The 11378-nt window shown below is 36.8% G+C and overlaps 1 protein-coding gene across 4 annotated transcripts in view; it reads left to right on the top strand.

Moving 5' to 3' along the window:
- Positions 1–2165: 2165 nt before the first annotated feature.
- HNRNPD (heterogeneous nuclear ribonucleoprotein D) overlaps positions 2166–11378 on the top strand; it is a 12627-nt gene continuing 3414 nt past the window's right edge. For all 4 annotated transcript variants that reach the window (XR_015744041.1, XM_087935796.1, XM_087935795.1 and 1 more), the window contains exons 1-6: positions 2166–3301; positions 7350–7518; positions 7776–7937; positions 9141–9272; positions 10257–10356; positions 11241–11378. The exon at positions 11241–11378 is cut by the window's right edge and continues 9 nt beyond it. Coding sequence is in view for 3 of the 4 variants with exons in the window: in XM_087935796.1 (XP_087791922.1) it covers positions 3069–3301; positions 7350–7518; positions 7776–7937; positions 9141–9272; positions 10257–10356; positions 11241–11378 (934 nt within the window). In the remaining variant the exon portion in view is untranslated. The remainder of the gene's footprint in view (positions 3302–7349; positions 7519–7775; positions 7938–9140; positions 9273–10256; positions 10357–11240) is intronic.

Below are 11378 nucleotides of genomic sequence, written 5' to 3'. Positions count from 1 at the left end.
CCTTATTTATGTAGCCATCAACTTTGGTAAGATGTTGATAAATAATTGAGCTTTTTTTTCACAACTCGTTCTTTTGAGAATATATTCTGAATGTATTGCCACTGAAACCTTTTGTTACTTCTAACCTTCTGCAAAGATAATGCTGATAAAATATGACTGCAAAACCAATTTATGGAAGCAGGATAATGGGTGTTTCTGGATAATTAATACATCATCACTATGAAAACAGCACAATTAGGATTGTTTTTTAACTATAATTTTGTTGAAATGTTTTTTGAAAAGCAGATTATCTAAATAATTCAGCTGGGCAAATATTTCAGCAAAGAAAAAAATAAGAGCCTGAATTATGCAGAAATTATGTTACTTAAGGCATAAGTAACAGAAAGATTTTACACAAAAAAAACCCTGTATCAGATGAATTTGAAGTTTCCTGAATAGAAAATTTAACATGATTTTATCAGTCTTGATAAAATGTTGATATTAAGTCTGTTATACAAAAATGTAGCATACTTGGGAAAGTTTGCATATCAAACTATCATTAAGAATATAAACACCTTCAAAACTTAACTACCTCATTCAGGCTAATTTTGTCTGTAAGCTTAAGATTTATTTTTATACCTTTTTTAATGTTATACTGTTTTGACCAGAAAATGGCAACAAGTGGCTGGATGTTGTCTAATCCCTAATTGGTTGAACCTGATCAACAGTTTGAAAACCTTAAGAGTTTAAGGCTTTACTGGGAAGTAAAGAAAAAGTTAATAAAGTTATATTTTCATGTTTCAAGAAAGTTCCATAGATGCATTCAACAGATAAGGGTTTGAGCTTGACATAAAGGGACTTCACTTTCATGAGCTATGATCCATTAAAAAAAGCAAAATCACAAAATGTATTTACCAGCTTTATTGAGTTCATTTTTGCCCATTTGAGACCCAGGTGAGTTTTGTTTTAGAGTTAATTGAATGATCTCTGAAGCAAATGTTTTTTTAGGAAAAGAGCTATGAACTTGATATTTACTCTTGCTGATTAGTTTTCACTTCAATACATGGCTGATTAATTGCAAATAAAGATATTCACAGAACAAAACGGGAAAGGCTAAATGTGTTGCTCGTACTTTGAAAGGAAAGCTATTTTTTTAAATACAATATTGTAAGTATGAATAAAAACATCCAAAATATGAGAAGATTTGGTTCATAGTTCAAAATTAATCTGGTTTGGAATGAAAGGTCAAATTACAGCCACTGATAATTCAGAATTATTCCAATGGTTTTAAGTGCTGTATTGATGAATGCCGCAGATAATAGTTAAGGTTTTTTGTAAAAAATGTTTGTTAAATATGACATCTCCAAATACCTTTATTTTCCTGAATGCTGCCCCCCCCCCCCCCCAATTTAAAATGTGTCTTGGAAATTGGTTGACATTGAAAGTTTGGAACAAATATTTATGCCTTAACACTTGATAGTGAAGGACTGTAGCGGTGTTTTAAAACGCCCAAACAGTTGCAGGATTTTAGTGTCTTCAGTTACCTGCTCAATGGGGGAATTTTTATCTGCTTGGCAGTTAACAGTAATGTTTTTATTTTAATTGGAAGCATTGTTTTGGGGCCATCTGTTTTATTCACTCTTAAAAAATTTATATACCGAGACTAGGCCTTCATTATCAAATGTTTGATAATAAAAGCCCAAGCCTCAGTATATCAATTTTCTAGGAGAGTTGGTAAAACAAGATGACAGGAAAAAATGAGAAAAAAAAAGTATTAAACTACTATAAAATGTAACGTGGCTGTTTAAGAATCAGTTGGAAAGATAGTTTTGCAGCACAGCAGTGATTTTCTGGTGCCTTTTCTGGAACCCATATGTGAGTGACTCACATGTGTGCATGCACATAATGGCAGAATGTAAAACCTTTATTTTTATGTATCGAAGTGTTTTTCAACCATGGCAACTTAAAAAAAACTGCGGGTTGCAATTCCCCACATCTTAACTACAAATTTCAAACAGTACCCCAAAAAGGGGGTAGGGTTTAAGGGAAACAAGAGTTGGAAGCTTTGAAGATTAAAGTTAACCAAGAGGATTCTTTTCTACCATTAGTTACAAGTCTTTGCCTTACAGAAGATGAAGCATTAGTATAAAAGTTGATCAACAATTAAAACTTTCCACTCTTGACAGTGTTATTTTTGTCTTTATTAAAGATAAGGATGGATGAATGCCAAAAAAATATTCATGTGTTAACATCTGAAAGTAGATTCTCTTGAGGGTGCCTTATGACTACCATAGGTGTATGAACTGTTATGAAAGTCGTAAATGTCTGTCAGATCTTTTTCTAAGATGCCAGGAGTTTGTTTTATATGTGTGTGTGTATGTGTATGTATATACACACGCACACACATACATACAAAAAATTATATTTTTTATAAAAAATTATATATTTTTTGTATAGAAAGCTTTGAGTCCCCAGGAAGATAACTTTGTCCCATCTTGGGGTGTAAACTTTATAAGATAAAATGACCAAAATTGAATGGATACGCATAAAAATATTTTAAATAATTTGTGCCAAACAATACATTTTTCCCAAAATAAAATGAGAAAAGAATTCAATTTTCCTTAAAGCATTTACTTAATATTCTCAGCGTTTATATCAACTCCTTGCTTTTGCTTTTCTAGTCAATTTATCAAATCAAGATAGTGCTAATAAAAAGGAAAGGCCCCAAAGGCGGCGTTGCTGGAGCGCAGCGCGAAGGCGGTGCCGCTCTAGCCATCCGCCTCCGTGATGCGCGCGGGGAAGGAAATGCGCGCGAGGAAACGGGGGCCCTGGGCTCACGTGACCGCGCCGCCGCATTCTTCTCGTCAGCCATTTTAGGTCGGAGTCAGCCAGGCGGCGCCATTAAAAGTGCGAGAAAGGAGGAAATAAGCGGGAGCTTTCGTTTTCCCTCCCCGTGGAGAACCTCGCTTTTTTTTCCTCCCTCCCTCCCGCGGCGTCCCCTTCAGCGGCCTATTTATTCCTCTTTCCCCCTTCGAGACCGGCCAGCCTAGTCTCCTTTTTTTTTCTTAAATAGCTCCCCCCCTCGCCTCATGTCGGACGATCAGTTCGCCGGAGATGAAGCGCTGGCGGAGGCTTCGGAAGACAGCGAGCAGCTCGAAGGGATCGTTGCTCCCGGCGGCGACGGCATGGAAGAGGCCGAAGAAGAAGAAGGAGGAGGAGATGAAGGAGAAGGCGGAGGGGGAGGCGGCGGCGGCGGCGGCGGCGGCTCAAGCGAATCGGAGGGAGCCAAAATCGACGCCAGCAAGAACGAGGAGGATGAAGGGTAAGCTAGAAGCCTCTCTCCTCTCCCCCCCCCCCACCCTCGTTTTCGGTCCTGAGGAGACGACAGGCGGCTGAGGCGATCGCCTCTTGCAGGAAACTCGCCACTCGTTCCTTCCTTCCTTCCTTCGTTCCTTCCTTTCCTCTTCCCTCCTCCGCCCCCGTAAGCCGGCCCTTCTCCCCCTCCTCCCCTTCTCCGAGGGTTTCCAGAGAGCCTTGGAAGAAGCTCGCCGAGGCGCGGGGCGGTCGGGCATCCCCGGCCGGGAAGCAGGAAAAAGTGTGGAAACTCCCAAGGGACCGCTTTTGGCTCTGTGTTTTAGACGGCTAACCTGAGGGAAGGTGGAGGAGGTGACAGAAGTTACAGGCAGTCCTCGACTTACAACAGTGTCCGAAGTTGCAACGGTCCCTGAAAAAAAGCGACCCACGACTGTTTTTCACACTGAAGGACCGGTTGCAGCGTCGTCCCCGTCATGTGATTTACATCTGGATGTTTGACAGCTGATTCGCATTTATGACCAGGCATGTGTCAGGGATTCCCCGTTTTATGACCAACCAGATTCACTTAACCCAAGGTCTGATAAACAAGTGGGGAATTCACTTAGCCGACTTGGAAGGAAAATGTCGTAAAAAATGGGGCAAAACTCCACAAATTTCTCTCAGCAACATAAATATTTAAGCTCGGTTGTGGTCGTAAGTTGAGGACTGCCTGTAGTTCGAAATCACACGCTTGTGATCTGAATTGGCGCAATGGCATGTGGATTAGGGGTCGTCCTCGACAGTTCGTTTAGTGACTGTTCAAAGTTATGATGTTGCTGAAAAAACAGATCTATGACCATTTTTCACATACTTAACAAACGTTGCAGCATCCCCATGCGATTGAAATTCAGACAGTTGAAACTGACTCAATTTTATAATGGTTACAGTGTCCTTGGGTCATCTGATCATCTTTTGCAACCTGACAAGCAAAGTGAATGGGGAAGCCAGTTTCACTTAACAACTGCAATGATTCGATTAACTATGGCAAGAAAGGTAAAATTGGTCAAAGCTCATTTAACAAATGTCTCACTTACCAACAGAAATCTTGGGCTCGATTGTGGTTGTAAGTCGAGGTCTACCTGTATTTCATATGCCTTCCCCACCCTCCACCCTCCCCCAAAGACGCAAAATCTAATTTGGAGTAACTTGTATTTTACAGTGACATAGTTGGAAAGAACATCAGGGTGAAAACAACAATTCTCTTTTATTGGTAAAGGGCCATGTATGCAGCTACAAAAATATATTGTGGGAAATAGTGTAGCACCAGAGAAATTGCATAGTTTTTCTTTCTTTTAGGGATAATAACCTGACAAGTTTGTTTTAGGCTTGGGCATTGAATATGAATGTGTTTTTGAAGTGAAATATAGATTAAAGAACACATGAAAGGCATTGACATGGAACACAGACTCTAATGTAGATTTTGATTTTGTGATTGACATAGGCTGTTAAATATCTGGAGGGTATCCAGATATTTGAGAAGAAAGCTTTGTGTTTGTATACAGTGTGGTATATAGATTTGATTTTTTAAAGCAGAGGATTTCAAACTTTCAGTTTTAAAAACAGTTAACAGAATCTTAATAGAGAGGCAAATCTCTAGTGATAAAAATTGCCTGTGTTTGAGTGATTTTTTTCCACTTTAGTCTGTCACAACTTCAGAGTTGTTTCGGAAAAAACTTTTAATGCAGCCAAAACTAGTGCATTATTTTAAAAAGGAGTTCTGGTATTACATATGGTTTGCATGTTTTATTTGAAATAGACAAGTCAATCATGGTGCATCAGTCTTGTGCAGGTTTTTTGAGGTGTTTGAAAAAATATTTAAACAAATAACTAGCACATTGATTACTTTAAAGAGGAAGAATCTTCTTCCATTCAATTTGGAACTGTTAACAATATAAAGAAGACCAATAGCTTGTTTAGGACATTTGTCACTTGGAAATTTTTCCCCAAGACTTTAATAAACTTATACCGGTAGTTAGTGAAGGTTTGGGAGAGAAGACAATATTGTTTGGCTTGTAGAACCACAAGGATATGGTTGGAAATGTTACATTATTAGAATAGGTTAAGATAATTTTTTTTTTAAAAAAACCACACTTTTAGGAATGGTTTTTAACAGTTGAGAGATATTAAGCCTTGCTGAGGCTAAAAATACTAATTTAATCTCTTGGTTCCCTCCTCTCTCTAAGCTGATTTCTTTTGTCCTAAGCCTCTGTAAAGCCAGGGACTCTGATTTAAATCCCCAATGCTTCATCAGAAATCCCAAATTTTAATTTTGTGGGATGCTGCAGTGGCCAGATGTGTAGTCATGGTCCCTGTTTTACAACATGCATCTGCTTATCAGCCTTTGAATCATAGAATCATAGGAAGGGACCTCAAAGGCCTTCTGGTCTTGCTCCTTACTCAAGGCTGGAATCTTATACTATCCCAATCAAATGGTGGTCCAGTTTGTTTTTAAACTTTTGTAAAGATGCATATTTATCTAATAAATGTGCTTATTTTAACTTAAATATGCATCAGCTGGTTCCTTTTGCATGTCCACTTCTGAAAATTAGTTAATGTTTTCATGCAGAAATTCATTCAGCCCAAATATGAGGCGTTCTATCAACATTTGCATTTCATCACATGCAGTAAGCAAGTGTTAAAGTATAAGGTGCAAACTTAAGATAAAAAATTACATGGCTTTGGCTGGGAAGAGAAGTGAGATTCAGTATGCTGTTTTGAAGAAGAGATAATTATGGTTTTTTTCTTCAGTATTTATATCTTCACATTTCAGTCTCCTTCTCACATTTTGGCCTGTTTGGAAAACTTGAATATGTGGTACATTCAGTTCCCTGATTATAAATTTCTTTTCTGGCATTGCTATGTAGGGAGTGGCTGAACATGTCCTTACTTATCATTTTGGAAATTGCTGTTAGGTACTTTATATGGCAAAGATTTACAGGAGTAATATCAGTGTAAAAATCTCTGAGGGAGATTGGGTGGTTTAGAAATAGGAGATATAAATAGATAAAATATTACACAAAAAATTTCCTTGCTGTAGCATATGGAACTATAAAGATAATTCATGACAGTGAGTTCTGAAAACTTGACAATCCATAACGATTAATTAGTATGTTCTGTGTCACGTTCAGTTTGTACACAGTTCCCACAGTAACAAAGATATATTCACTTTCAAAATCAAGAGACTGAAACTGCCGTTACTAGTATTTTTAAACTTGGTGCAAATTTTGCTATTGATATGCATTCATATAAAAACACTTGTGTTTGCACTAAGATCTAAGACACCCAACACTTTGTTTTGTTGCAATAGAGTAAAAGCAGCCTTGGATATGACATGTAAGCAGAGCCAGCCAGTTGTGTGGTCACTTCCATGCCAAGGTGGCAGCCCTACTTTATCTCTTGTGTAGGTAAGCGTATAGCTGTGGAAAGTATTTTAGGCTAGTGAGTTGGTGTTAGCCTGGACTGTCAGCAGAATGGAGGAAGGAAGGGGGCTTTGCTGTTGGGACACTAGTATGATTAAACTTTGCTATTTAAGTAAAAAAATTACTATATGTGTAACCTCTTCTGAGAGAGTTTCAGACTCCTTGACAGCAATTAGGCTTATGCTACTTATATGGGGCTTTTCTTTGGCTGATTTTATCTTCATGCAGTAATACCAGGCAGTTTCTATTTGCAGATCAGCCTCTAGCTAGAGCAGTTTGAAAAATAAGATATTTGGTGTGAATCGGCTCCTTCCAAGATTCAATGGTTAGAATCTGTAGGGTTTATGTTTGTGGCCACTGCTACTGTACTGTAGACTTATTTCTATTAAATGTAACATAAGGAATAAATTCCAGACACACTTCATTTTTCTAGTGCATTTAGATCACAGAAGGTGATTGTGAACACGGATAGTTTGTTTTTAAACATTTTTGTAATCTTGGAACCTTTAAAGGCAAATTGGTATACTTGTGACATACGCTGCTAAGTTAAAATATAGTGTTGATAATTTACAGCTTTAAACTCAATTGTGTCTACAGAAAAATGTTCATCGGCGGCCTTAGCTGGGATACTACAAAGAAGGATCTTAAGGATTACTTCACAAAATTTGGTGAAGTAGTAGATTGCACTCTGAAGCTAGACCCAATTACAGGGCGGTCAAGAGGCTTTGGCTTTGTGCTGTTCAAAGAATCTGAGAGTGTGGAAAAGGTAAGTTTGTTTTTATTTATTTCTAATTAGACAAGCTACATAGAATCATCTCCAGGCGAGATGGGTGGCATATAAGTTTAATAAACAGAAAAAATAGACAAGCACTAATCAGTAATGAAAAAGTGGAAATATTGTGCAAGTTCTTGAAGTTCTGTTAATTTCAAGACAGTACAAATTATAAGATAAGGGCATTATAGTCATAAAAACATATGTTTTATTTTGTAAAGCTTTTCTTTAAAAAGAAAAATTGCTTTCAGGTCATGGATCAGAAAGAGCACAAACTGAATGGCAAAGTGATTGATCCTAAAAGAGCTAAAGCAATGAAAACAAAAGAACCCGTCAAAAAGATCTTTGTGGGTGGCTTGTCACCAGATACACCAGAAGAGAAAATAAGGGAGTATTTTGGAGGTTTTGGTGAGGTGAGTTAATTGTTTTCGTGTCTTGGTTAAAGAATTCTTAATTATTTAGATCATTGTACAGTATTTTTGAAGAAGAATGTGTATATACAAATAGCCCTTGATTTATGACCACAATTGAGCCCAAAATTTCTGTTGCTAAGCGAGTCAATTAAGTGAATTTTGCCCCATTTTATGACCTTTCTTTCCACAGTTGTTAAGTGAATCACTGCAGTTGTTAGTAACATGGTTGTTAAGTGAATCTGGCTTCCCCATTGACTTTCCTTGTCAGAAGATCACAAAGGATGATTACAGAACCTGGGATACTGTAGCCATCATAAATATGTGTCAGTTGCCAAACGTCTGAATTTTAACCATGTGACAATAGGGATGAGGTCATAAGTGTGAAAAATGGTCGTGAGTCACTTTTTTCAGTGCCGTTGTAATTTCGAACGGTCACTAAATGAATTATTATAAGACGAGGACTACCTGTATTTGTTTTGGGTGTTGGTTTGGCCAGTTTGTTTGATTCACAATTGTTTATGTAAATACCAATTTTAATCTTGTCTTCAATTGGAGGGCACAAGTGCTTATAAACTTAAATTATAAACCAAGTGCTTCTTGGGATGCCTATTTTTTTCACTCAGAAGTCAATTTAAGCATTGATCTGTCACTGATTAGAGTGTCATAATTGTATTGATGATCATTTCTGGAATTGTGAGGTAATGCCAACTTCACTAAAATCAACAGCTGTTTTAGCACTGAGTTAAATGAAGAGGGGGAATTGCACTCATTTTATTGTAGAAGCAATTCTATTATATGAACAGAACATTTCAAATTAAATTCAAGTATCAGTAGTAAGTTTTGCCAGAGATGAATCAAATTTCAAGTATCTTTTCTGTAAAGGTGAAACAACTATACATTCTTAAGAGCTATATTTTCTTAGTGAGTATATAGATATACTGATTTATAAAGAGAGACTGGATTTTATATGGATTTTGGTAATTTCTAATTTTATGTGTACTCTCATAAATAAATAACAGTTCATGTAGGGTCAGCAGTATAAACATATTCTAACTCAGTAAATGGACTAATAGGAAGTTTCTTCAGATTATTTGGTACAATGGTTGCTTAACATTAACAAATAGTAAATAACTGTTAAGCTTTGTAACAAGTAGAATAACAGAATAACTGACTCTTATCAATCTAATTTGGTATATTGATCAGGTGGAATCAATAGAACTTCCTATGGACAACAAAACCAATAAGCGCAGAGGATTTTGCTTCATTACTTTCAAAGATGAAGAACCAGTGAAGAAAATCATGGAGAAAAAATATCATAACGTTGGTCTTAGTAAAGTATGTTTCAAGCTATGATTCCAAAACGCCTTCTTTTTAGAAAGCGAATCCTGGTTTTGTTCAGGTCAGTGCTTTGAAGATTGAAGTATACACAGAAGAGAACACAAATGGAGAGGCTGGTGTGGATTCCTTGGATGAAGCTACACTTGTAACAAGTGTGATGCATTTTTTGCATGCTTCTCAAAAAACCTGTGTTTGGTGAACAACTATTTGGAATCATTATCTGTGATTAATGACACACAGTCCTTTGATCTTCGTTTAATCTATACACCAATGAGTTGGTAGATTTGGAAGAAATTGCACGTTTTGCAGAACGAGAAAACTTAATAAGGGGTGCTATGTGCTGCAACTTTTTTTCCCCTTATGCCATAGGTTGCATTATTTTGTGTATATGTCTCTCTGTGTGTGTATGTGTATTTGTGTTATGTAGTCTAATTTATTTTTGTTTCAATAAGAGTCACCGGTTTCCTAATTGCTTTTGATTTGATATAGTTTATTTAATGGTGATAGTAATTTCAAAAAGATTATTCTGAAGTATATGATAATGGGTTATCAATATTTTACTAATGGTGTTTTCTTGCTTTTAGAATTTTTTCCCCTAGTAACAGTATTCGGAGCATATATTACTTGGTGAAATTAAGTTAATTTCAAAAGCAAATATTTAATAAGGTTTTGCCAATTACAATAATATTATACCTGAGAAATATTGTCTCATTAAGTAGGTATTGCTGAAACATTCATAATACGAAGTTATTTGAGAGAACCTGTGATGTAATGCTAACCCTTTTTTTAATTAAATCTGCAATTTTTGTGAAGTAGTTTTTTTTAAATTATACTGGCAAATCACGTGAGGAATATATTTCTTTGCCTTGCCCACTGAATGTAGAAGCATTAATGTCATAGGTAAAGATGATAATATGGAGTAATAATTTACACTTTACAAAAATATCAAAATAATCAGTTGACTTTTTTTAAATATTTCAGTGCGAAATAAAAGTAGCAATGTCAAAAGAGCAATATCAGCAGCAACAGCAGTGGGGAACTCGAGGCGGATTTTCTGGAAGAACCCGTGGCCGAGGTGGAGGTAGGTTTCTGCATTTTAAAAAAATGCCCATCTTTTCCTCCTATCTGACAGGTATTTTGGGGGTTTCATTATTCTTTTCAATATTCACCAGAGTTAAAATTCAGCCACTGGCTTTGTGTTTAGATGCAAATGTTAATTTGTGTGCTGTTATTTTCAAATTTGAGAAGGAACTGCTAGAGGGGATAATTCTGAACAGTTGGGAAAGTTATGTAACACATCCACACGATGTAATCCAGCTGCTGCTGCACCATAAAAGCCTCTCATTGGCTTGCCTGAAATTAAGCACACGGACTGTTTTTGTGCAGCATTTTCATAGTTAACTCTGACGTCAAAATCCACACAGGCATAAAATTAGGTCAATGAGAAATGCCTTAGCCAGCTTCAGAAACAGTAATTTAGTGTCTTCCTTTATTTGAATTTCTCCCCTGAATCCAGACAGGAAAGAGTTGGGCTCGAAGTTGGTTCGCGCCCCCCCATTTCTGGCCTGCTGGGCTTGTCTATGCCTTGTTACCCCTCCCTCCATAATAAAATGGAGAATAGGTAGCAAGAGGAAGGTTGCTGAGGTGTTTCCGTTTTCTCTTATTAAAACCATTTTTTTTAAAAAAAAATGTGAAGCAGCTTGCTTTGACAAAGGTGGCTGACATTTCTGCTTGGGTGGCAAGTAATCGGCAAACTCGGTATATTTTGCCATGTTATTTAGTAACCGAACTGCGGGGTGCATGGCTTAACCATCATTCATTAGCATAAAATTTGTTCAATATACAAATTTTTATTTGTATTTTTTTTGGAAACAAATTACTGTTTCAAAGGGTCAGTTTTCTTGAATGCAATATCAAATAAAAACTCAGGTTTGTTTTCGTTCTCTTGCTGTAATTTTGTTGTAGGCTCCAGTCAAAGCTGGAACACGGGATACGGTAATTATTGGAACCAGGGGTATGGCAACTATGGATACAACAGTCAAGGTTATGGAGGCTATGGAAACTATGACTACACTGGCTACAATAACTATTATGGATATGGAG

This window comes from Pseudonaja textilis, chromosome 6 (assembly GCF_049901715.1).
Source record: "Pseudonaja textilis isolate UNSWEBS1 chromosome 6, rPseTex1.2, whole genome shotgun sequence".
NCBI lineage: Eukaryota > Metazoa > Chordata > Lepidosauria > Squamata > Elapidae > Pseudonaja > Pseudonaja textilis.
Note: the sequence above shows the minus strand (reverse complement) of the source record. Positions and strands in the feature narration are given on the sequence as shown.